Raw genomic sequence first — 22,506 nt, forward strand, 5'->3', positions numbered from 1 at the left:
GGGTTTGTCTTTTGAGCCTTGCCTAAAAAAGGTACTATGGGGGAGGCAAGAGCCTTTGCCAATATCTGGAAGCCCAGTGGTGACAGATGCAAGCCATCCCTTGCGAAGCAGCGTGGCTTGTCCAGCATGTCATCCCAAGCAGACAGACATTGGATCCCCCTAGAATGACACCAGTATTTGAGCCAATTATTAAAGCTGATCATCTTGTCTTTGTATTGTGGCATCATTCTTGGTGAGGGCAAGATGCTGCTCAGGGTCAGGGTCATACCAGCCTGGGCGACATAATCAGAGTGCTCTTCTATGTCTCTTTTCATGTAGTCCAGGGAGGTACATCTCAGGTCATTCACGCCGGCATGGACAATGACAGAGTCATATTTGTACTTGCTTTGGAGTGACCTGAGTGCGTGTGTTATGTGGCCGCTCCTAACTCCCAATAAGCAGCTCACCGTTACCCTCTCCTTGTTCAGCCTGGTAAGTGGAATGTCAGTGTGTCTGACTATAGAGTCACCTATTACTAGTGTATCAGGCATGGTGTTTGGCCTTAAGGGCTGTGATTGTTTGACACACTGATTTATTGAAGTATGTGTTGCATGTGTTATGTTTTGAGGTGGTGGATTTTTGGGTGTCTGCTTTGAAAGCCTCTGTTATTTTGGTAAGTTTTTTGTTAGAGCCTCCAAGTATGTCTTTGTGTTATTATGTGTTTGGTTTGCAGTTGTGGTAGGTCTATGTGTGATTGGGTTTGGTATGTGTGTGGTTACCTTCTCCTCCTGTCTGGTCTTGCCAGTCCTGAGTTGAGAGAGTTCAGCCTCCAGTTTGGCTATATAGTTGCATCTCTCACATGTATTTGTCTTTGTTGGGAGGAGGAGAGGGTTGTCTGTGTACATGAGACAATTGAAGCATTGTCTCAAAATTCCCAGATTAACCAGCTGAACCGGAGAGGATGCTAGTAATCTACCACTCGACATGCTAGAATATTATAAGGGAGTGCTGTGCCTTTAAGGAAAGTGGGTACTCACAGGGAAGGTGGGTGGATGTAGTGCTTAATTTAGTTAGCAAGTGCTTACTTAGAAGAGAGTTGTTAATCCTTTGAGCTTAATTACACCACAATGATCAAGTCATCAAAGCATAAATGAAAAAAAAGATATAATATAATTGTGGTTTACAAGAAGGTTTGTTCCAGAACTTTACATTGTATTTGTAGCATATTGGAATGTGGGTCTCTGTGCAAAAACTGAAATAGCAGGTGTAAACTTTAGCTATATGGAGTGGTGCTTGGATTGCTATAGACTCAGTATGGGGTGGAGACTGTTGCTCCATCTCAAATCATCAGTGAGTATGAGGAGACAGGCATTGGAGAAGTCATTAAAGATGGCTGTGTGTTTTTTTCTCCTTGTAGCTATCAGCTGTCACCAATTGCTCTTCTCATTTAGTGGGTGCATGGCTCTTCTCATTTAGTGGGTGCATGGCTCTTCTCATTTAGTGGGTGCATGGCTCTTCTCATTTAGTGGGTGCATGGCTCTTCTCATTTAGTGGGTGCATGGCTCTTCCATTTAGTGGGTGTATGGCTCTTATTTAGTGGGTACATGGCTCTTCTCATTTAGTGGGTGCACTGCTCTTCTCATTTAGTGGGTGCACTGCTCTTCTCATTTAGTGGGTTCACTGCTCTTCTCATTTAGTGGGTGCATGGCTCTTCCATTTAGTGGGTGTATGGCTCTTATTTAGTGGGTACATGGCTCTTCTCATTTAGTGGGTGCATGGCTCTTCTCATTTAGTGGGTGCATGGCTCTTCTCATTTAGTGGGTGCACAGCTCTTTTCATTTAGTGGGTGCACTGCTGTTCTCATTTAGTGGGTGCATGGCTCTTCTCATTTAATGGGTGCATGACTCTTCTCATTTAGTGGGTGCACTGCTCTTCTCATTTAGTGGGTACATGGCTAGTCTCATTTAGTGGGTGCATGGCTCTTCTCATTTAGTGGGTGCATGGCTCTTCTCATTTAGTGGGTGCACTGCTCTTCTCATTTAGTGGGTACATGACTAGTCTCATTTAGTGGGTACATAGCTCTTCTCATTTAGTGGGTGCACTGCTCTTCTCATTTAGTGGGAGCATGGCTCTTCTAATTTAGTGGGTGCATGGCTTTTCTCATTTAGTGGGTGCACTTCTCATTTTTTGGGCGCATGGCTTTTCTCATTTAGTGGGTGCACTGGACAGACCATGGTCCCCTTCAGGCTTAACACAACCCACATCCAGGGCAGTGAGGAGATCAAGGAAGCTGATGCAGTGTGATAATGCTGCTGCTGGTAAGTATTCACTAAGCACCCCCACCCCATGGCAGCTTTTTCAGCTGTGTAATTGTTGCCATCAGGAAATGCATGCTCAGTTCCAGCCATGTGCATCTCTCTAACCAATGTGTATACTAACATTCATCATGACTGATGAGTGGTGGTGGGTGAGGCAGCAACATGTGTGATGTGCCCATTTTTTTAAATGCAAGAAGGGTTGGGGCAGCAGCAATAAGCATTTGTGAGTACAAAATGGAATTTACTGACTTCACCCCTGCACAGAAGCGCTATGCAAGAAAATGAAAATGTATGGATCTTGATTTACTCTGACATACCTCTCAACTGTCCAGATTTTTGCAGAATGTCCAGACTTTTGGCTTATATTTTTGGTATATTTCTCATAAAATGTGTGGTTTTCTGGCAAATCACTGGATGATCTGAGGACTGAAGTCACTAAATAATGACTTGCACAACATCTGAGTTTCAAGCTTCTAATCCATTAAATGTATGTTAAAACAAATGCTATTACTCTAGTAGCTTTCTAAGTTTAGAAGACCAATATTTAAAAAAAAAGTCTCTATTTCTGAGCCTTTCTCCCCAATTTTATCAGACTTTTGTCCAGATTTCATGCACTAGGAGATTTAGAAGTATGCTCTGTGTGCAGCAAAAATTCAACTTGTCACTCCTGAGTCCTAGCAACTAGCAATGTGAAGTTGGACCTGAATGAGCCAGCCCATCTCATTAATTATTTATATCATTCCCTCCCCACTCAATATTCTCACAGCTTTATGTCATGAATATTAATCAGGGTGCCTGCATGCTGTGGGGATATATTTCACAGGAGGACAGGAAGAGAGTAACTGGAAAGTTGAGTTACACAGGTTTGTTTTTTGTGCAGACATACGGAAATACTTAGATTTGTGTGTCTGTTTATCATTCTTCTGGTTTGTATCTCTTGCAAGCAGTAGCTGCTTCACTTCCTGAATAGTGCACTGCATCATGAAATTGGAGGTAAGAACTGAGCTAATGAGAAAACCTGCTTTTTGTGACAGTTGGCCTTTTGTTTATGAATGGTGTAGTTTGTGTTCTTGTGGCTTTTCTTCTTAAGGGAGCTGTAGAGGGAACTTTTGTAAAATAAAGATCTGCTCTTCTTACCTCTCAACTGTCCAGATTTGTGCCTCTTATTTTTAGTCTATTTCTCATAAAATTTGTGGTTATCTGGCAAATCACTGGGGTGATCTGAGGACTGAAGTCACTAAATAATGATGTGCATTTGAGTTTGAGACTTCATATCCTTCAGAAAATGTATGGTAACACAAAATCTATGACTGCTGCAACTTTCTACATTTATAAGAGCACTATTTAAAATCTGTCCCTATTTTTGGTCCTTTGTCCCCCCATTTCCTCAGGCTTTGTCCAGATTTCTTGCACTAAGAGGTTGAGAGGTATGGTTTTGATATGCATCGGATCCTGATTTGTAACAGACAGCATACTGTTGATTCTGATCTGTGTAGTTTGTGTTGGTGGGGACAGAGCCAGGCTGTTAAAGCTGGAGATAAATGATGCAGAGTGCAGTAAATGCTTCACTGGAAATTGCTTTGCTGTGAATAATTGTTTGTTTGGTTTAAAGCAGCACTGCAAAGGATCACAAAAAGGTAAAACCAGAATTGAACTCTGTCCCTATCATACCAGGATATTTTTTATTCAGCAATCTTAACACCTCCAATGGTTTATATATTTATTGATGAATATATGCTTTTATTATGCTAGAAAATCTAGCAAATAAATTTTGTTGAGACTGTCCAAAGTCCGTATCAAGTAGTGACACTAATATACTGCAGACTACATTTTTGGTCAGCTGCCTTTGACACATTTACCAAGGAAACCTACTGTTACAGATGTGTACCTTACTATTATGCCTATTAAAACCTGAAAGTGCTTTTTTAAGTCACTTCATATATATATATATATATTTATAATTCTTTTTTTTTTTTTTTGTTAGAAATTTCTAGATTTCTCCTGTACACAGACTATGGTACAGACCGTCATGCTGAAAGCAGATGGTATAAAGTGGCGACTCTGATATGGTAAAGGAAAAACTATTTTTATGACTTGATGGACTCACATAATATATAAACATCTGGTATAGTTGTGTAATTAAAAGTCAAACTTTTGATAGTTAAAATTAGCAGCACTGAGACTGAAGCTTCAGGATACACCAAGCTAATGTGCTTAAATCTAGTGAGTCATGGACAGTGCTGACATGTTTTATAAAAAAGTAATAAAAGAAGTAAAAATAAAATAAAACAAAAAAATAAAATACAGTCAACCAGACTGAAACATGCAAAACCAATGAAAATAACAGTCTGACCAACCGGAACTAATTTACTATCTAATTTATTGAGTGCTTTCATCTAAATGAATAGACTTCATTAATGTGACAAAACACACAGGAAGGGAAACATTTACAGAATACACACCAAGCCATGTGATCAAAAACTACCAGGAAAGATGATTTCCCCTCTGTGTCTCGCTTTAAAATATAATTGATGGACACATAATCTTTGAACCCTGGTGGTCTACCAGCAGCTAATTCCAGTTGACAAAATAGTTTGTATTTGAGTAAATTATTTTACCAGTTACCATCCTATATACCTCTCAACCTCTTAGAGCAAGAAATCTGGACAAATCCACAAATCCAAAAATAATGGGGGTGGGGAGACAAAAGCCCAAAAATAGCAGCAGATTTTGAATATTGCTCTTGCTAGAAAGTTGCTAGAATAACAGGTTTTGTGTTACCATACATTTTCTGAAGGATATAAAGTCTGAAACTTACATGTCTGTCATTATTTAGTGACTTCAGTCTCCAGTGATTTTCCAGAAAACTGCAAATTGTATGAGGAATAGACCAAAAATATGAAGCAAAAATCTGGACATTCTGTGAAAATCTGGAAAGTTGAGAGGTATGCCCCCTATCCTGATGTAGAACCTTCTCTAACACAAAAAAGAAACGTACAGACGTACAGGACCATGTTTAGACAGAGTATTGTTGCTATCATTTGCTCCTAGCGTGCATGTGTTGGCATATTTTGTAACTTTCTCTGTCTTCCCCACATAATAAATGAACATGAGGTACATGTCACAATTTATAACTGGGGATATAACACACATGAGAGCTGCAGTGAGACATGAATTTCAATTTCTTTATACAAATATTTATTGTTTTTGGTTTTGCCATTGCAGGGTGAGGGTGGGGACTGGGATTGTAATGGTGAGTAGGAAGTATGGGAGAATAGCCAACGGTGCACTTTTAGACTGTTTGAAGGCAGTGGGCGTGTGCGGAGCACCAGAGCTGTATGTTTCCACCCTCTGGTTCTTGGCAGTTTGGTGGAGATACTAGGACATCCAATAGCTGATGCTTTAACACCTTATAAATGGTTTGGCCTTCACAAGACTTGAACTTTAATAGTGTTTCTGCATAGCAAGGGGTGGGGTGAATCCTGCAGTTATCAGGCAGAAAAACTTCCATTAATTTTGGGGACATTTGAAGAATGGACTCTGATGAATACAGAAGTGTACAATTTCTGTAGACTGTCACTGTAAGGGTGCCAGGCAGGATGGACTAACAGCACAGAGATTGTAGTGAATAACTGCTATATTACAGAGAATAGGTCTGTATGGAAATTGTTGCCAATGAACGCACGGGTCATGTCCTCTGCACAGACTATGAACATGGAATCAATATTGTATGATAGAGTATGGAGAAGGAGTGACCAGGGAAAAGCAATGCATACTGAGGATGGACTCTGTGACTGAACACACAGTCATAGAGGGGTGCTGTATCAGCTGACACAGGAGGTGACAAAATAGGGGGAAGCTACATCTCATGAAAACAGGATGGGGAATGTGCTTGTGCTTTCATGACAGGAAATGGGGAGATGCAGCAGCTGTGTATTTCACTGATAAGGCCTGACCATCTTACTCAAAGTACTTTACACAGTTTTGGGGCACACATAAAGTGTTACATTGTTACTGGAGGAAGATTAAGTCAGGCCTCATCAGTGATCTGTACATCAGCAGCACAGAGTACCTCGCACAGTTCTGAGACACACATAGTGTTATATTGCTACTGGGGATTGTTAAATCAGGCCTCAGCAGTGAACTGTACATCAGCATCACAGAGTACCTTACACAGTTCTGGGACGCATGTAGTGTTACATTGTTACTGGGGATTGTTAAATCAGGCCTCAGCAGTGATCTGTACATCAGCAGCACAGAGTACCTCGCACAGTTCTGAGACACACATAGTGTTATATTGTTACTGGGGATTGTTAAATCAGGCCTCAGCAGTGAACTGTACATCAGCAGCACAGAGTACCTTACACAGTTCTGGGACACACACAGTGTTACAGTGGGAGATTATGACATTACTGTTATGTTCACTGATGAGACACAACTGCCTTACTTAGAGTCCTTTACACAGTTTTGTGGCACAGATAATGTGATACAGTGTTACATTAGGGAGATTATATGATGCTGCACATTTCACTGTAAGGGCTGGCTGTCTTACTCAGGGTACTTTACACAGTTTGGGGACATAAATAAAGTGTTACATTGTTCCTGAGGGTACATTATGCTGCTGATGTATACCTCACTAGTTAGTCCTTACTGCCTTACTCAAAGTACCTTATACAGTTTTGGGGCACAGATAAAATGCTACGTTGTTATTGAGGGGAGATTATCCTGCTGCTGCCTGATATGGCCTGACCCTCTTACTTGGAGTACTTTACAAAGTTTTGGGACAGAGATGAAGTGTTACACTGTTACGGGGAGGGGGCTGACACTCTTCCTTAGTGTACTTTACACAGTTTGGGGGCATAGATAGTGTTACGGGGAGGGGGCTGACACTTTTCCTTAGTGTACTTTACACAGTTTGGGGGCATAGATAGTGTTATGGGGAGGGGGATGACACTCTTCCTTAGTGTACTTTACACAGTTTGGGGGCATAGATAGTGTTCTCAGTTTATAGCTCACTGGTCTGGCTTTACTGCTTTACTTAGGGTACTTTGCACACTTCTGGGGTCACCTCGGTTATGGATTTATGTCACTAGGGGAAGACAGTGGGAACTTGCAAAGATGGTCCTTTTGGATGGTACAGAATGAAATTAAGTGGAGATTCCAGAACAGTGGCACACGTCAGCTATTATGAAAACTTGTTGAAGTAACACAGTCTAAAATAGAGAATAGGTAAAGATTACTGTAAAAATCTTAGGCATTAATACACACAGGCTAAAATGCAGTGTGGGTAGTGGGTTTTTGCAGTCACCAGTGGTAGTGACTTATACAAGTTAAAGGTGTGTATACATAGCAAATTATTACAGAAAATTCTGAGCACTGATGCAGACCTAAAAATGGAATTATAGAGTTATTTTAGGTATCTGAGCTGGTCACATACTTATATACATGCACAGCCACATAGGAAGGGAATACAAATAGGAAGCTTCTTGTAGGAACCTGGAGAAGTGACTTATTCAGTCTGAAGTTGAGTGTACATATCAGGGTATTATATAAACCTGGGGCAGTAATACATTCCTACTAAAGGGCAGTACAGCAAGGGAGTTATTTTAAAACTGCAGGATGGTGACACAACATGCATGCACTCGTACTGAAGAGGAATACGATAGGGAAATTTTTGTATAAATATTGGTTAATGACATTCAAACTAAAGGGGACTGTGGGGATGTGATTATTTTTAGACACCTAAGATGGTCACATAGATAAACATACCTTTCACCATGGCCATACAAACATACATACAACATGACACATTGAGGAACAAACCATTTCAGATGCTAACATTTACAGTTTTTTGTAGGCAAAGAAATTATTAGCCCTAGGTACGTGCACATCTGACTTATAATTTGCTATTTCAGTTAACAACAGACATTCTTCTAAAACCTCTTGCCATGCAGTAGACATATGGTCACTGTGAAAAATTCCTTTGTTTGATGACAGGGATTGACCTTTTATAGTTTCTTGCAGGCAGAATTTCTAGACTTTTACTTGCATTATTTACTTAAGGGTCTAGCTACAGTTTCAAAATGTGCTTTGGGTTGGTGGACAGCACTGGACAGTAACATATGTGTATCTACATGTTTAATTTGTACTTCTTAACTGCAATTACAAGTCAGGCTGGCACAGGGTAATTTAGCAAAATTAGGTATCCTTGAAAATGCACAAAAGCACAACATTTTATTAAGAGTATTTCTCCATAACAATAATAATAATAGCAAAATGTTTGCCAACAGAAAAAAGCAGGTACACCCACATTTTGGCTGCCCAAGAAAAGTTCAGTGAATGGGAAAAAAACTGTTTCACTTTCTTCAAGTCAACCTTTCTCACTGCCACAAGGATTACTTTCCCATAAAAAATTCCTGTACGGGCACAAATGTGTTTAAATGTTCTTGAAAGCAAACCTTTTTACTGCAGGAATGATTTGTTTGCAGAGTACAAATTTCTGCTGGACACATTGTTTAACAGTTCCCCTGTTTTATAATTTCAGTACTCAGCTTGTCACTCAGTTTGGAGCATGTTATCTGCAACTTTAAGGATAAAACTCCTTTCTATTATGTGGAAAACCAACTTGGACTCCTTTAGAATAACACATTTCAGACATTGCTGTGATAAACAGCTTTTTATCAATTCATGAGAAATTAGCTCAGAAATTAAGCCTGTAACTAAGAGCTTCAAGCTGCATCAGCACGTACAGTTTTATTTTCTTTGTTTGAAACCAATTAAAATTGGCTTCTTTCAGCCAATGAAAAATGTTATTTGGTAAACGGCCATAATAAAATGTTATACTTAACTGTTCCTCAAACAGAATTTAAAGAGCACAGGCTTTGTCCCTGTACTAACCCTGATTAATCACTACTTATTCAATGCCTTATTTAAATTAATATTGTATGCATCTCTTGCTCATAATAGCTTGCTGCAACCTGTTGTTTTTGTATACTGTTACTCACTGTCTATATTGTGAGTACCTACTAGAGGGCTTTGTAAATATGTTTGACTCATATCTGTTATGTTCTATCTGTGTTATCTGGAGCTTTCTCCCCGGGCATCCACTGAAAATGGACATGTATCCAGTCGGACTATCCCGGTCAACAAATGTAAAATAAATAAATAAACTATTTAGCAAATGATAGCTGTTTGTTAAATCAAACAGTACTTTATACAGCAGTTAGTCTACTAGGGTATTGAGGTTATATCCCTCGCTCTTTCTCCGCACTGTAACAAATCCAAGCAACTTTTTAGTGTGTTTGCAGTGCTGACACAGTGTGAGCACCTTCACTTTAGAACTCTTACATGCAGTACAGACCTGTCCTCCACTTTCAGACTCCAAGGCTTAGGCAATCGCTCTGCCTCCTGTCAGGTCTGCCTTAATCCTTTATTTAGAACTCTGCATCTTATTCTCTGTTGACCTGGATGATGGGAAATCTACTTCTTCGGGGAGTAGCCACCCTAATATAGCTCCAGAGGCAACTGTTACTTATTAATTGCTAAAGGAATGGTTTACTCACCTTTTCCAGACCGCCTTCCTACCTCAGACTCTCTGACACAGTCCTCTGCAGTCAGTAGTGCATTTCCCTGACTTAGTCATTACTAACATTATTTATATATATATATATATATATATATATATATATATATATATATATATATATATGAATTATCATCACTAAATCATATTTTACTGACACTCATGTGCTTCTTTTCCCCATTTTGAAGGTGTTTTCTATCTTTTTCTGTTAAAGTTATGTTGAAGTTAACAGGTTTCTTGAAATGCAGGCCATTGTTAGTGATGGAGTAAAATGGGTGATAGTGGGATTTTAAAGGCTGTGAGGAAGATGGCATCTTATGACTAAATGTGTAGTCTGTGTAGCCTGTACTAATTAACTGTTATGCAGTAGAATGGAATTGATGCACGGGTAAATAACAGTCTTATTGGTCACTGTCCTTTATCCATTTTATAAATGCACATTTGTTATAGAAATGTCAGCATGGCTTGTATTGGTTTTTATACTTGCATATAAATTGTTATATTGGGAGTAAATGAGAACATCTGATCATTCTTGTTATAAATTCACTCCTGAATCTGCATTTTCACAAACCATCACTAAATAGGAAGAAAGGAAATTAATTACTTTTAACAAATTGGCAACAGGGCACCTTAATCAGTTCTGACACAGTTGTTAGCTGACAAGTAGGGCATCTTTAACTAGTTCTGACACAGTTGTTAACTGACAACTAGGGCATCTTTAGTTTTGACACAGTTGTTAACTGACAACTAGGGCATCTTTAACTAGTTTTGACACAGTTGTTAACTGACAACTAGGGCATCTTTAACTAGTTTTGACACAGTTGTTAACTGACAACAAGGGCATCTTTAACTAGTTTTGACACAGTTGTTAACTGACAACTAGGGCATCTTTAACTAGTTCTGACACAGTTGTTAACTGACAAGTAGGGCATCTTTAACTAGTTTTGACACAGTTGTTAACTGACAAGTAGGGCATCTTTAACTAGTTCTGACACAGTTGTTAAGTTGCTTGGTGAAACAAAGTAATTTCATCAGTTTACACAGTGAACTGCAGAACAAATAAATTATTTGTGTTTTCAGGTCCCAGAAAGTTTTGAAGATGTTGCTGTTGAATTTTCAAGGGAGGAGTGGGAGATGCTGAGTGAAAAGGAGAAGAAGCTACACCAGGAAGTGATGGTGCAGAACTTCGATCACATGATAGATGTTGGTAAGGAATTCTCAGAGTTGTATCTTTATACAGATTCAGATATTATTCATATATCTCTGCAGTGCAGCATTCACGTTATTCATATTTATTTGTGGTATAGTATTAAGTCATAAATGATAAACCAGTATATTTTCCAAAGGATTCACTTAGTAACATGATAATGCAGTGAACCATTTTTCAACATTACACAGGCAAGACACCATTCTTAGAGTTATACCCTTTCTTGAAGAGGTACATATACAAGTAATAATATTGTGCATGTTGAAATCATAAAATCAGTACAAGGATGTGCTGAAATGTTGGTTTCGTTCTGAGCATTATAATTCTGTGTGCTTCCTAATTTTTTTCTGTGTTTTTTTCATACTAAAACACAAACCAAGCCACACTAAAGTGGCAATAAATAAAACTCCAACCAAAAAAATGACAGTTGCCACAAGGGAAATGGAAAAAAATGACCAAAACAGCAACTTTAGTGTCCAAGTGCCATTTCACACAGAGCTAATTGGAGGAGGAGCACTGAGCAAAACTCTGATCTGTGATATATAACATTAAGTATCCTATTATTTGCTTATTTTACTAGTTATTGCTTATTCTAGATATTTATAGCACTTTTATTGTTTACTGCATACTTTTTACTGTATTTTATAGCTCTAAACTAATCTGCACGGTTGTACTAAAATTGTTTGCCACACAGGGCCTGATAAGTAAGGTGTTTACTGGCACACTGTTTGTAAATCTTTTCTAGCGAGTTTTCAACTGGAAATGTTCTTCATTTGTTAAACATCTGTTTGTTTGTTCTGATTTCCTGCTGTCAAGGAGGGTATCATATAACTGATTTGTTTGTAGTTAAAAACATTCTCTAGAGTCTCCTTGCTATTTTATCTGTTTAAAACTTTCAATTAAAGGCTCACTGCTGTTTTTCTGCTGTGATAAACATTTCTGTAGTGTTTTCTGCCCAAGTAGTATAGGTAGTAGCTGTAGCATTGTCCATATTCAGGATTGTGTTTCTGGGCCTAGTTGTTTATTTGCAGAGGCTGTGTGTCTGAGCACATTTTCCAGGCCATCTTAGTTTAGCAAAAGCCATTTTACACTTCAGTGAGAGTGGAGTGTTTAAGGTCATTGGCTGATTGGGGTTACCTAGACTATGGCTTGGAATAAGCACCTCATTGGTTCTTTCAATCTTTTTTTTTTTTTTTTTTTTAAGTGATTTCAACTTCTGTTACTTAAGAAGTTACCTTGTGAGTGCTTCTGCCATTTCACACAGAGCTAATTGGAGGAGGGGTACTGAGCAAAACTTTGATATGTGATATATAGGTTCTATATTATTTCTTCAACAGCTTAGGCTGTCGAATGCTCAATGATCGACACCTAAGCGTTGAAGTTTCAAAATCGCAACTGGGCCATATAAGTGAATTCTTTCCTTGGGAAGGAATTCACTAGACCATCCGGAAATAAAATTAACTTTTCCACCTAAATATGGGGGACTTTGCCCCCCACACCCCCCCAACTAAATATACCAACTCCGAGATTGCGCTACATTGGGGAAAGGGCAAATCCCCGATAACGGCCAAGCAAATTCTTTCCCGAGGAAAGAATTTGCTTATATGTCCATTCGCGATTTTGAAACTTTGATACTTAGGTGTCAATCATTGTGCATTCGACAACCTAAGCTGTTGAAGAAATAATATAGACTCGATATACAACACTGAGTATCCTGTTTTTTTTTTTTTGTTGTTTTTTTGCTTATTTTTACTAATTATTGCTTATTCTAGATATTTATAGCACTTTTGTTGTGTGTTGCATACTTTTTACTGTATTTTATAGCTATAAACTAATCTGCACGGTTGTACTGAAATTTTTGCCTCACAAGGCCTGATAAATAAGGTTTCTACTGTCACACTGTTTGCAAATCTTTTCTAGCTAGTTTCACTGTGTGTAAGGTATTAACTGGAAATGTTCTCCATTTGTAACAGCTGTGTAACATATTCACTGGAAATGTTCTCCATTTGTAACAGCTGTGTAACATATTCACTGGGAATGTTCTCCATTTGCAACAGCTGTGTAACATATTCACTGGGAATGTTCTCCATTTGCAACAGCTGTGTAACATATTCACTGGGAATGTTCTCCATTTGCAACAGCTGTGTAACATATTCACTGGGAATGTTCTCCATTTGCAACAGCTGTGTAACATATTCACTGGGAATGTTCTCCATTTGCAACAGCTGTGTAACATATTCACTGGGAATGTTCTCCATTTGCAACAGCTGTGTAACATATTCACTGGGAATGTTCTCCATTTGCAACAGCTGTGTAACATATTCACTGGGAATGTTCTCCATTTGCAACAGCTGTGTAACATATTCACTGGGAATGTTCTCCATTTGCAACAGCTGTGTAACATATTCACTGGGAATGTTCTCCATTTGCAACAGCTGTGTAACATATTCACTGGGAATGTTCTCCATTTGCAACAGCTGTGTAACATATTCACTGGGAATGTTCTCCATTTGCAACAGCTGTGTAACATATTCACTGGGAATGTTCTCCATTTGCAACAGCTGTGTAACATATTCACTGGGAATGTTCTCCATTTGCAACAGCTGTTTGTTCTAATTTCCTGCCAAGGAGTGTATCATATAGCTGATTTAGTTCCCCCCCATTGGTGTCTTCTTCTTATACTTCGTGGCTTTACAGTTGCCCGCCCCTACTGTAAATTTGATCTGGGACACTCCTCCCAGTCTGGTGTCAATAACCTTGAATTATCTTCTGCTCATTGCTAGAATCTCCCTGTGCTCTGACTGAGTGTGCTTCTCAGCTGATAAGTATATTGGGCACTTTTTAACTGTTCAGAGTTGACTAAAACAATAATTGAATTCAGTTCAGAATATATTTTGAATAAATTGCATTTATTTAAACTGCATTTGCTTTAATACTGCTTCACACTTGTGTACTAGCTTGCACAGTGTGCTAGCATGCACTGCACTTGAATTGTTTTTAGTACTACGTTTCTGTGTTGGAGGGAAGCCTTTTAGCTTATCAGTGGGAGTGGTAAGTACTAAATAGCCTATCTACCACAAGAGGAGTGGTTTCTGGCCCAGAAATTGTAGTTTATTGGCCATTTGGGCAGTTTTTCTATCTCTTTCAACTTTCTGGCTTAAAAGCCCATGTTTGTGCTTGTTTGCCACCTTTTCTGTAACTAGTCTAGTCCAGGTACAGATTTGCTGTATCCAGGACTATTTGAAAGCTTCTGAGCGGTGCCAAAGTCTGCTCTTCAACTCTCCTCTCCTGCACTTTTACTAGCTTATTAGTCTAGCACTTTACCAGACTTCTTGTAGAAATTATTGTAGCACACAAAAGTGCTACCAGCACTAAAATTTCTGCAAGGAAACAGCTCCAGTACTTATTATTATTAATGACCACCCCCTCCAGGCATGTCTAAAGGTCAGTTCCCTGTACTTTCTCCTATTAACCTGGTGAACTTGGGCATCCTGAGACAATGTAGCAACTGCCTCATGTATACTGACAACCACCATTAACTGGGAAAACTACTCGTGTACCAACTCCTTAGCTCAACGCTTTCTGGAATTCATAAACTCCAATGCCCTAGATCAACTTATCCACACCCCCACCAGGGACAATAATATCCTAGACCTAGTCATTACCAACATGAGTGACCGGTGTTCCACACCTGAAGTCAACTCCTCGTTGGTCCGATCTGACCATAAGCTTATCACCCTTGATATCCACATCCCGCCCCCACATCCCATTAAGAAAACCACAGTAAAAAATTTCTCCAGAGGCAACTTCATGCTTCTTAAGACAAGTGGTGAACGTCATGACACCCATGCAGATGGACAATACAATTACAACTGCTGAATCCTACACAAATGCACTCTATAAGCACTTACATGAGTGCATGGATCATGCTATCCCAAACAGAACCAAGATGCTATCCTCAAAAAAAAGGAAGCCAATCTGGTGGTCCCCTGCCATAAACAAACTGCACAACAGAAGGAAGAAACTGTTGCAAAAGAGAGTAAAATCCCATGAGTGGAGGAGCTCCCTGGTCAGCCTCAGTAAGAAGCTGAGATCCCTCATAAAATCCTCCAAAGGTAGCTACAAAAACAAAATCGCCACTGATTCTAAAAACAACCACAAAGCATTCTATAGCTATGTCAAGAATCTCAATGGCAACACTCAGATCTGCTCTGAGTTACAGCACAATGGCACTAAATATACAGGACCAACTGATATTGCCAACATCCTGGCAGATAGGCTCAGTGCTAACCTTACCCCCCTCTCAACCCCTAAAGGGCCCATCTCTATACCAGAAGAATGTAAGTTCCTGTAATCATGGCTGCACAGGTAAAAGCCACACTCTCCAAAGCCAAGAACACAGTATCCATGGGACCTGACAACATCCCAGGCTGCGTGCTACATGAATTACAGAATGAACTGGCACCCCATCTGAGGACCATGTTCAGTCATAGCCTCACCTCAGGCTATGTGGCCACTGAATGGCGCACAGCGACGGTAATCCCAATCCACAAAGGGGAAGCCACCATGGACCCTTGGAACTACTGTCCCATTAGCCTAACGAGACTGGTCTGCAAGGCCATGGAACGTATCATTATGGAACTTATAAACAAAGACATTGGTGATCTCCAAACTCCGGACCCCACCCAGTTCAGGTTTGTAAAAGGCAGATCGTGTCTCCTAAACCTGATAGACTTCTTTGAAGCCGTCACCAAAGCCGTAGATGAGGGTAAGATGGTTCACACAGCCTGTCTAGATCTTGTCAAAGCTTTTGACACCATCCCCCACTCTAGAATTATAGATAAACTTACTAAACTAGGTATAAATCCCTATGTCACAAGATGGGTTGTCAACTGGCTCACTGACAGAACCCACACTGTGAAAGTAGCAGACTCCAAATCCGACTTCATACCAGTGACAAGTGGAGTACCACAGGGTTCAGTACTGGGTCCTGTCCTGTTTGGTATCTAATTTTCTGAGGTATAGGCTAACACAGAAGGTCTTTAGCTAATGAAGTTTTACAGATGACTGCAAACTAGGAGCCATAATCGAAACTCCTAATGATGTGGACATCCTGCAAAAGTGACTCACTGAGACAGATGCCTGGTGTCAAAGCCATGGCCTCAAGCTCTATGCCAAAAAGTGCATTGTCATCCCCTTTGGTAAAAACTCTGTACCCATGAGCTACCAGCATAGGTGGTAGTCTACTTAACACCAAAAGTGTGATAAGAGACCTTGGGAAACAGGTGGACAGTAGTTTCCTTTGATAATCGCATTGCCACAGTAGTCTGGAAATCTTTCTACATGGCACACTTCATCACAAAAGATTTCTCATCCAGGAAAAATGAGGTTGTTGTTCCCCTCTTCTTGTCACTCATTAGACCCATTATAGAGTACAAAGCCCTTTTTGGTATGTACCACACAAGATATCTGCAACAACTGGAAAAGCCACAGAAATACCTCACGAAGAGGATTACTGACATCAAACAAATGCTCTACGCAGACTGTCTCAAAAAACTCCAGCTTTACCCTGTCGCATATCTCCTACTGAGAAGCAATCTCTGCCTAACGTACAAAGCTATGTCAAACCCAGAGCTGTTGGACATGCTCCACTTAAAGAAATCCCAATCCCTCTGAGCTACACGCTCTAGGGACCTAAACCTTGTCACCACAATAAACAGAACATGCTGGAGGAATAGATTCCTGTCCCAGAGACCTCCCATACTTTGGAACAAGCTACCTATCTATATCAAGCAAAGCTCCTCATAAGCACTCTTCAAGAAAAATCTTGATGATTGGATGGAAAATAGGAAATTCACCATGGGGAACACCTCTGTGGCTCTGCTTGACAAGGGCACAGGAAAATAATTTTCTTGGGTGGCGAAAGCCAGGGTACCTTTTTGGCTAGGCTTATATAGGCCCTAGGGCCAAAAGCCTAGTACCTACCTATGACACATGCAGACTGATACCACAGTAGAAGCAGAAAAGGATTGATTTCAGCAACTGGATAAGTTTCTGTTGTCATTCTAAGGGGATCCAGTATCTGCCTGGGATGACATGCTTTGCCAGAGATAGCCTGCATCTGTCACCCCTGGGCTTCTGGTACTGGCCAAGGCTCTTGCCACCCCTATAGTGCCTTTTTTAGGCAGTGTTCCAAAGACCAAATTACTACCATAACAGCTACAAACAAATGCAATCTGAGAGTCATGCTCCTCAACGCTAGAAGTCGAAATCTCAAAATGCACTCGCTCGAAGCACTTCTTAAAATGGAGAACATTGACATTTTGTGCCGTAACAGAGACCTGGTTCAAGGCAGCAGAAAGCACCTCTGCACTACCAGGCTGTAACTCATTCCACACTTTTCGACCCCAGAACTTGGGACTGAAGCTCCAAAGGTGGTGGTGTTTCCATATTCATAAAGGATGCACACACCTCTAAACTAGTAGCCCAACATAACGCATCTGAGATACTTCAGGGTAAGACAACGATTCGGGTCATAGCCTGCTAATGTCCCCAACCATGTCCCAAGACTCACACTCCACGTTCCTAAGCTCCCTGAAGAATATTATGGTCCAACTTATGACTTCAACTACTCCTCCATTAAATGTGAAAACTATACACTTGCCCAAAGTTTCCTGGAATTCATTAATTCCAATGCCCTGGACCAGCTCATTTTTACCCCCACTAAAGGTAGCAACATCCTTGACCTGGTCATTACTAACACGGGCGACCATTGCTCTACACCAATAGTCAACTCCTCCCTGGTTAGATTCGACCACAAACTAATCACCTTGGAAATCCACATCTCACTTTCACCCCCCCACCCCCCCGGCAAAGGTAACCACCATGAGAAACTTCTCCAAAGCTAACTTTGGGCTCCTAAAAACAGAAGTGACAAACTTCACAGCACCCATGCAAATGGAGAATAGTTGCATGACCGCTGAATCATACACCGTACGAACACCTACACAAATGCAGGGATCTCGCCATACCCAATAGAACCAAGATGCTCTCCTCCAAAAAAAAGGAAGCCAATCTGGTGGTTCTCTGCCATAAACAAACTCTACAACAGAAGGAGGAAACTGATGGGATATAAGGTGAAGTCCCAAGACTAGAAAAACTCCCTTCTCAGCCTCAACAAAAAATTGAGATCCCTCATCAAATCCTCTAAAGCTAGCTATGAAAACAGAATTGCAGCAGATAGTAAAGAAAACCACAAAGCCTTCTATAGTTATGTATAGAATCTCCATGGCAATACCCAGATTTGCTCTGAGCTGCCGACCAGTCACAAGTGGAGTCCCACAGGGTTTGGTCCTGGATCCTCTCTCCTGTTTGGTATCTACTTCCCTGAAGTCCAGGCCAACATGAAGGGACTCTGGCTGACAAAGTTTGCAGATGATTGCAAGTTGGGAGCTGTTATTACCTCCCTACTCTGTTGCATATCACCTACTCAGAGGCAATCTCTGCCTAACATACAAAGCTATGTCAAACCCAGAGCTGTTGGACATGCTACATTTAATGAAATCCCAATCTGTACGAAAGACATGCTCCAGGGACATAAATCTTGTCACCACAATAAACAGAACATGCTGGAGGGCTAGATTGCTATCCCAGAGACTTCCCATTCATGTCAAGCAAAGGTCCTCATTGGCCCTCCTTAAGAAAAATCTTGACGACTGGATGGGAAATAGAAACTTCACCCAAGAGATTACTTCTGTGGCACTGCTTGACAGGGGCACAGGAAAATAATTTTCTTGGGTGGCAAAAGCTAGGGAACCTTTTTGGCTAGGCTTATATAGGCCCTAAGGCTGATAGCCTAGTACCTACTTATGAATCAAGTGATATTGACATCCTACAGAAAGGCCTCACTGAGACCAACGACTGGTGTCAGAACCATGGCCTTAAGCTCAATGCCAAAAAGCGGTGTTCGGAGTTGCAGAACATCGACTATCTGATATAGACCCGATAAATGATACATGACATAGATTTACTGTTTAGGCATGTTGCAATGTTTCTACCATTAATACCTTTCAGTGTTGCATCCAGTAAATTTGTAGTTTTTATGTGAATGCTGCTCATAAATGAAAGACTAAATGTATTGTTAGAAATGTTTTTAATAAATTATAAATAAAATAATATATACACCAACCAAACACAGCCATTAAATAAAAAACAATTATTGGGTGTTAGCGCTTTCGTGCTACTAAAATGCATGTCTTCAGGCAAAGATAAAAAATACAAAACTCAACAAGAATAAACAATTAATAAAGCAAACAATTATTGAATTAATGTTGAAATTTATGTGCTCTCAGTAGAGGATTTAAAGGTACATTCACATTCAGACAAGGAGACTTATATGCTTGCAAAGTAGTGATCCATATTTATTCACAATATTACCACCTCTGTGATCACTATTAATTATTTGCAATACTAAAAAGCTAAAAAGATATTCACTAAAAACTGCTATATGTCTGTATAATGTACTACTAACCTCTCCATGTCTAATGTGTCTAACATGCTCTAAAATATGCTCCTTAAGAATATGGTTAGGTTTCCCAACATAAAAACACCTACATTGATTGCAGTGAGCTACATAAACCAAATTACTACTGGTACAATCTGCATAAAACTGAAGTTTAAACTTATAACCATTTTAAAGATGTACAAAAGTCATTAATCCAGATACATGGCTACAAGCCACACAAGACCCACAAGGATGTATCCCCACTTTCCTAACATAATTGTTATGTTGGTTTCTCTTAGATCCATAGCATAACTGGTGTTTCAGAGAAGGACTATTTTTAAAGCAAATGCTGGGGTAGGGACCAATTGTTGTGCTGATCTTATCATCTGATAGAAGAATAGGCCAGTTTTTACGTATCATTTCAAAGATCTTCCCTATATCATTTGTATAAGTCAAAACAACCCTTGTCTTAGCATCTCTGACTATTATTCATATTCCTAGGAGCTGTACTGGAAAAATGTGGTCTAGCAATATGTTTGCATGCATCACTAATATCACCAGCTGAAGTTGTCGACTCATACCTCGAATGCCCTTTATCCTCGAATCCATCAAACAAGTGATGTAAGGCTTCATCAAACCTCTAATCATCCATGTCTTAGTCTCACTGCTTGACTCCTGGATACACTGCGATAAATATGTGTATGGTGCATACTAGTACGATGCAAAAGATTGTTACACCAACGATCCTTCCTATATAGCCTACTCTCAAAGACTCCATCCTCTGTTTAAATGAAATGTACATCTAAAAAATCTGTAGCATCAGGAGCTAAAACTTCAAAAATCTAGTGGTGCTCTCAAGATATCGTATAAACTGAAGTAACTCAACGGGTCCCTCCCACAGTAAAAAGATGTCATCCACAAAATGCTTAAAATGCTTCGTGTGTGTTGAGAATCTATGGCAACCAAAACCAAAATTTTCTTCCCAGCATGCCATAACAAGATTGGTGTAGCTATTTCCACAAGCAGTGCCCATAGCTATGCCAGTCTTCTGTAGATAAATGCAGTCACCAAAACAAACAAGATTGGCGTAGCTATTTCCACAAGCAGTGCCCATAGCTATGCCAGTCTTCTGTAGATAAATGCAGTCACCAAAAACAAACACATTATTTTCTAACACCAAGTCTAGAAGGGAGCAGATCGAATAGATCATGTCACTCGAATATTGACTGTGCTTATGAAGAAATAATCTCACAAATTCTACACCTTTTAAATTAGGAAAGACAGTAAAAAGTGTGCATACATCTAAGGTAACTAGAAAACACCTAGATACATCAAAATTGAATTGCACAATCATACAAAGTTTCAAGAAAATTATTTTGTGTCTTTTAAAATCGAAGGAGCGCTATCAACAATTGGTCTAAGCTTATGCTCAATGAATATTGATAAAGGTTCAGTCCACCAACCTGCTCCAGATACTATTGGTCATGAGGGAGGATCACACACATTCTTGCGGACCTTGGGGAGGCCATGAATAATAGTTAATAAAGGTTTATCGACCATTGAATATAAATAGAAATCATACTCTATTAAATGATTCATTAACATTTCATATAGCTCATTATGTACATAACTAGCCATTCTGTTGACCGCAGGGGTGGTGATAGTCAAATGCACATTAACATCAGAGAGCATATCCTGAATCTTATTCACATAAAACTGTTGATCCAAAACCACAAGAGCCCCACCTTTATCGGCAGGGCATATCTGTATTGAATCTTTTTTTTTTAAGCTCATTTAAAGCATTAGTTCATCTTTTGTCATATTGTAAAACCTAGATGTATCCTTGTGTGTAGTCTTGCTTACACATCTTCAGAAACAAATTGACAGAAGCACTAAAAGTAGGGCAAAAAATACTAGGTCTCTTAAAACTATTTATGTTTCTCTCAACATTCATCAAAAAGACGGTTTTTAACATTGCATTCCGTGAGTAGAGTGTTAGTTGTAATAACATGTCACATACCTTGGGACAGGAGGGAATAAAGGAAAGACCCTTATCTAAAACCTTCAATTGTGTCTGAGTCAAACAAGTAGAGGATAAGTCCACTTACTAGCAATCCGCTGTAGCTCGTTTCTCTCTCTCACAGCTAAAATGTCGTGTTCCATGGGCGATTTCCACTTCCTGTTGTCTCTGCCGATGGACCGCCCTCCCTGGGGCATACTCTTACTCTTTATGGGCAATGGTAACACCGGAAAAGAAGGATTCAACAAACAGCTAGGGGGTTTCCCCTTCAGTCTCACCCCAAGTTCACATTGGTCAATAATCCTTCAACTGTTACATCTTTTAATACTCGTGAGGTGGAAATATGATTGCCAGTGGTTGTCATTTATCCCGCCTTCATCCGGTTGCAAACCACCGGCTAAAGCAGTCACTGTTCCCATGGCAGCAGCATTTGCTTCTTGATGCTTATTAACATCATTACTGGCATTATGGTTAGCATCAACATAGTTCTTATTCACAGTAATGCAAACAGAAGTACGTGGCCATACAAAAATATGGCCATTTTCAAAATCAGTATAATCGTGCTCCAAATTTTTAATCTTCCATTGTTTGTCTATTTTCATACATGGAAACATTGATATAGACATCATCCAGCCTTGGTAAATACATCTCAGTTCTAAATTTAGATCTAATGTCTTGGAGGAGACTTTCAACTTCAGTAACTAGAACAACCTCAGTGAGTTTAGAGTAGTCAATGTGTAAACATACATAATTAAAGCTCCGTTCTAAATTGAGGTCTTGCCATTTATGTAAAAAGTCAGAAAATCAGGTTGTTTGCAAATCTATAGTATTTAACCATATGGAGGCTAAATCTTTTTTACTAAACCTCATTTAATTGAATTCCAAATCACTGAAAAC

At 39.7% G+C, this 22,506-nt stretch overlaps 1 protein-coding gene across 2 annotated transcripts in view; it reads left to right on the plus strand.

The window, feature by feature from the left end:
• The first annotated feature begins 3,133 nt into the window (after window positions 1-3,133).
• The window catches only part of LOC122798753 (zinc finger protein 84-like), a 160,611-nt gene continuing 141,238 nt past the window's right edge, over window positions 3,134-22,506 (plus strand). The window contains exons 1-3 of one of the 2 annotated variants that reach the window (XM_044067855.1): window positions 3,134-3,290; window positions 4,282-4,366; window positions 10,960-11,086. In XM_044067855.1, the coding sequence (XP_043923790.1) occupies window positions 4,364-4,366; window positions 10,960-11,086 (130 nt within the window). In that variant the 5' untranslated portion in view covers window positions 3,134-3,290; window positions 4,282-4,363. The remainder of the gene's footprint in view (window positions 3,291-4,281; window positions 4,367-10,959; window positions 11,087-22,506) is intronic. The other variant, XM_044067854.1, reaches the window with a different exon arrangement.

The sequence above is a fragment of the Protopterus annectens genome, chromosome 3.part1, assembly GCF_019279795.1.
Source record: "Protopterus annectens isolate FY-2018-M chromosome 3.part1, PAN1.0, whole genome shotgun sequence".
Taxonomy (NCBI): Eukaryota; Metazoa; Chordata; order Ceratodontiformes; family Protopteridae; genus Protopterus; species Protopterus annectens.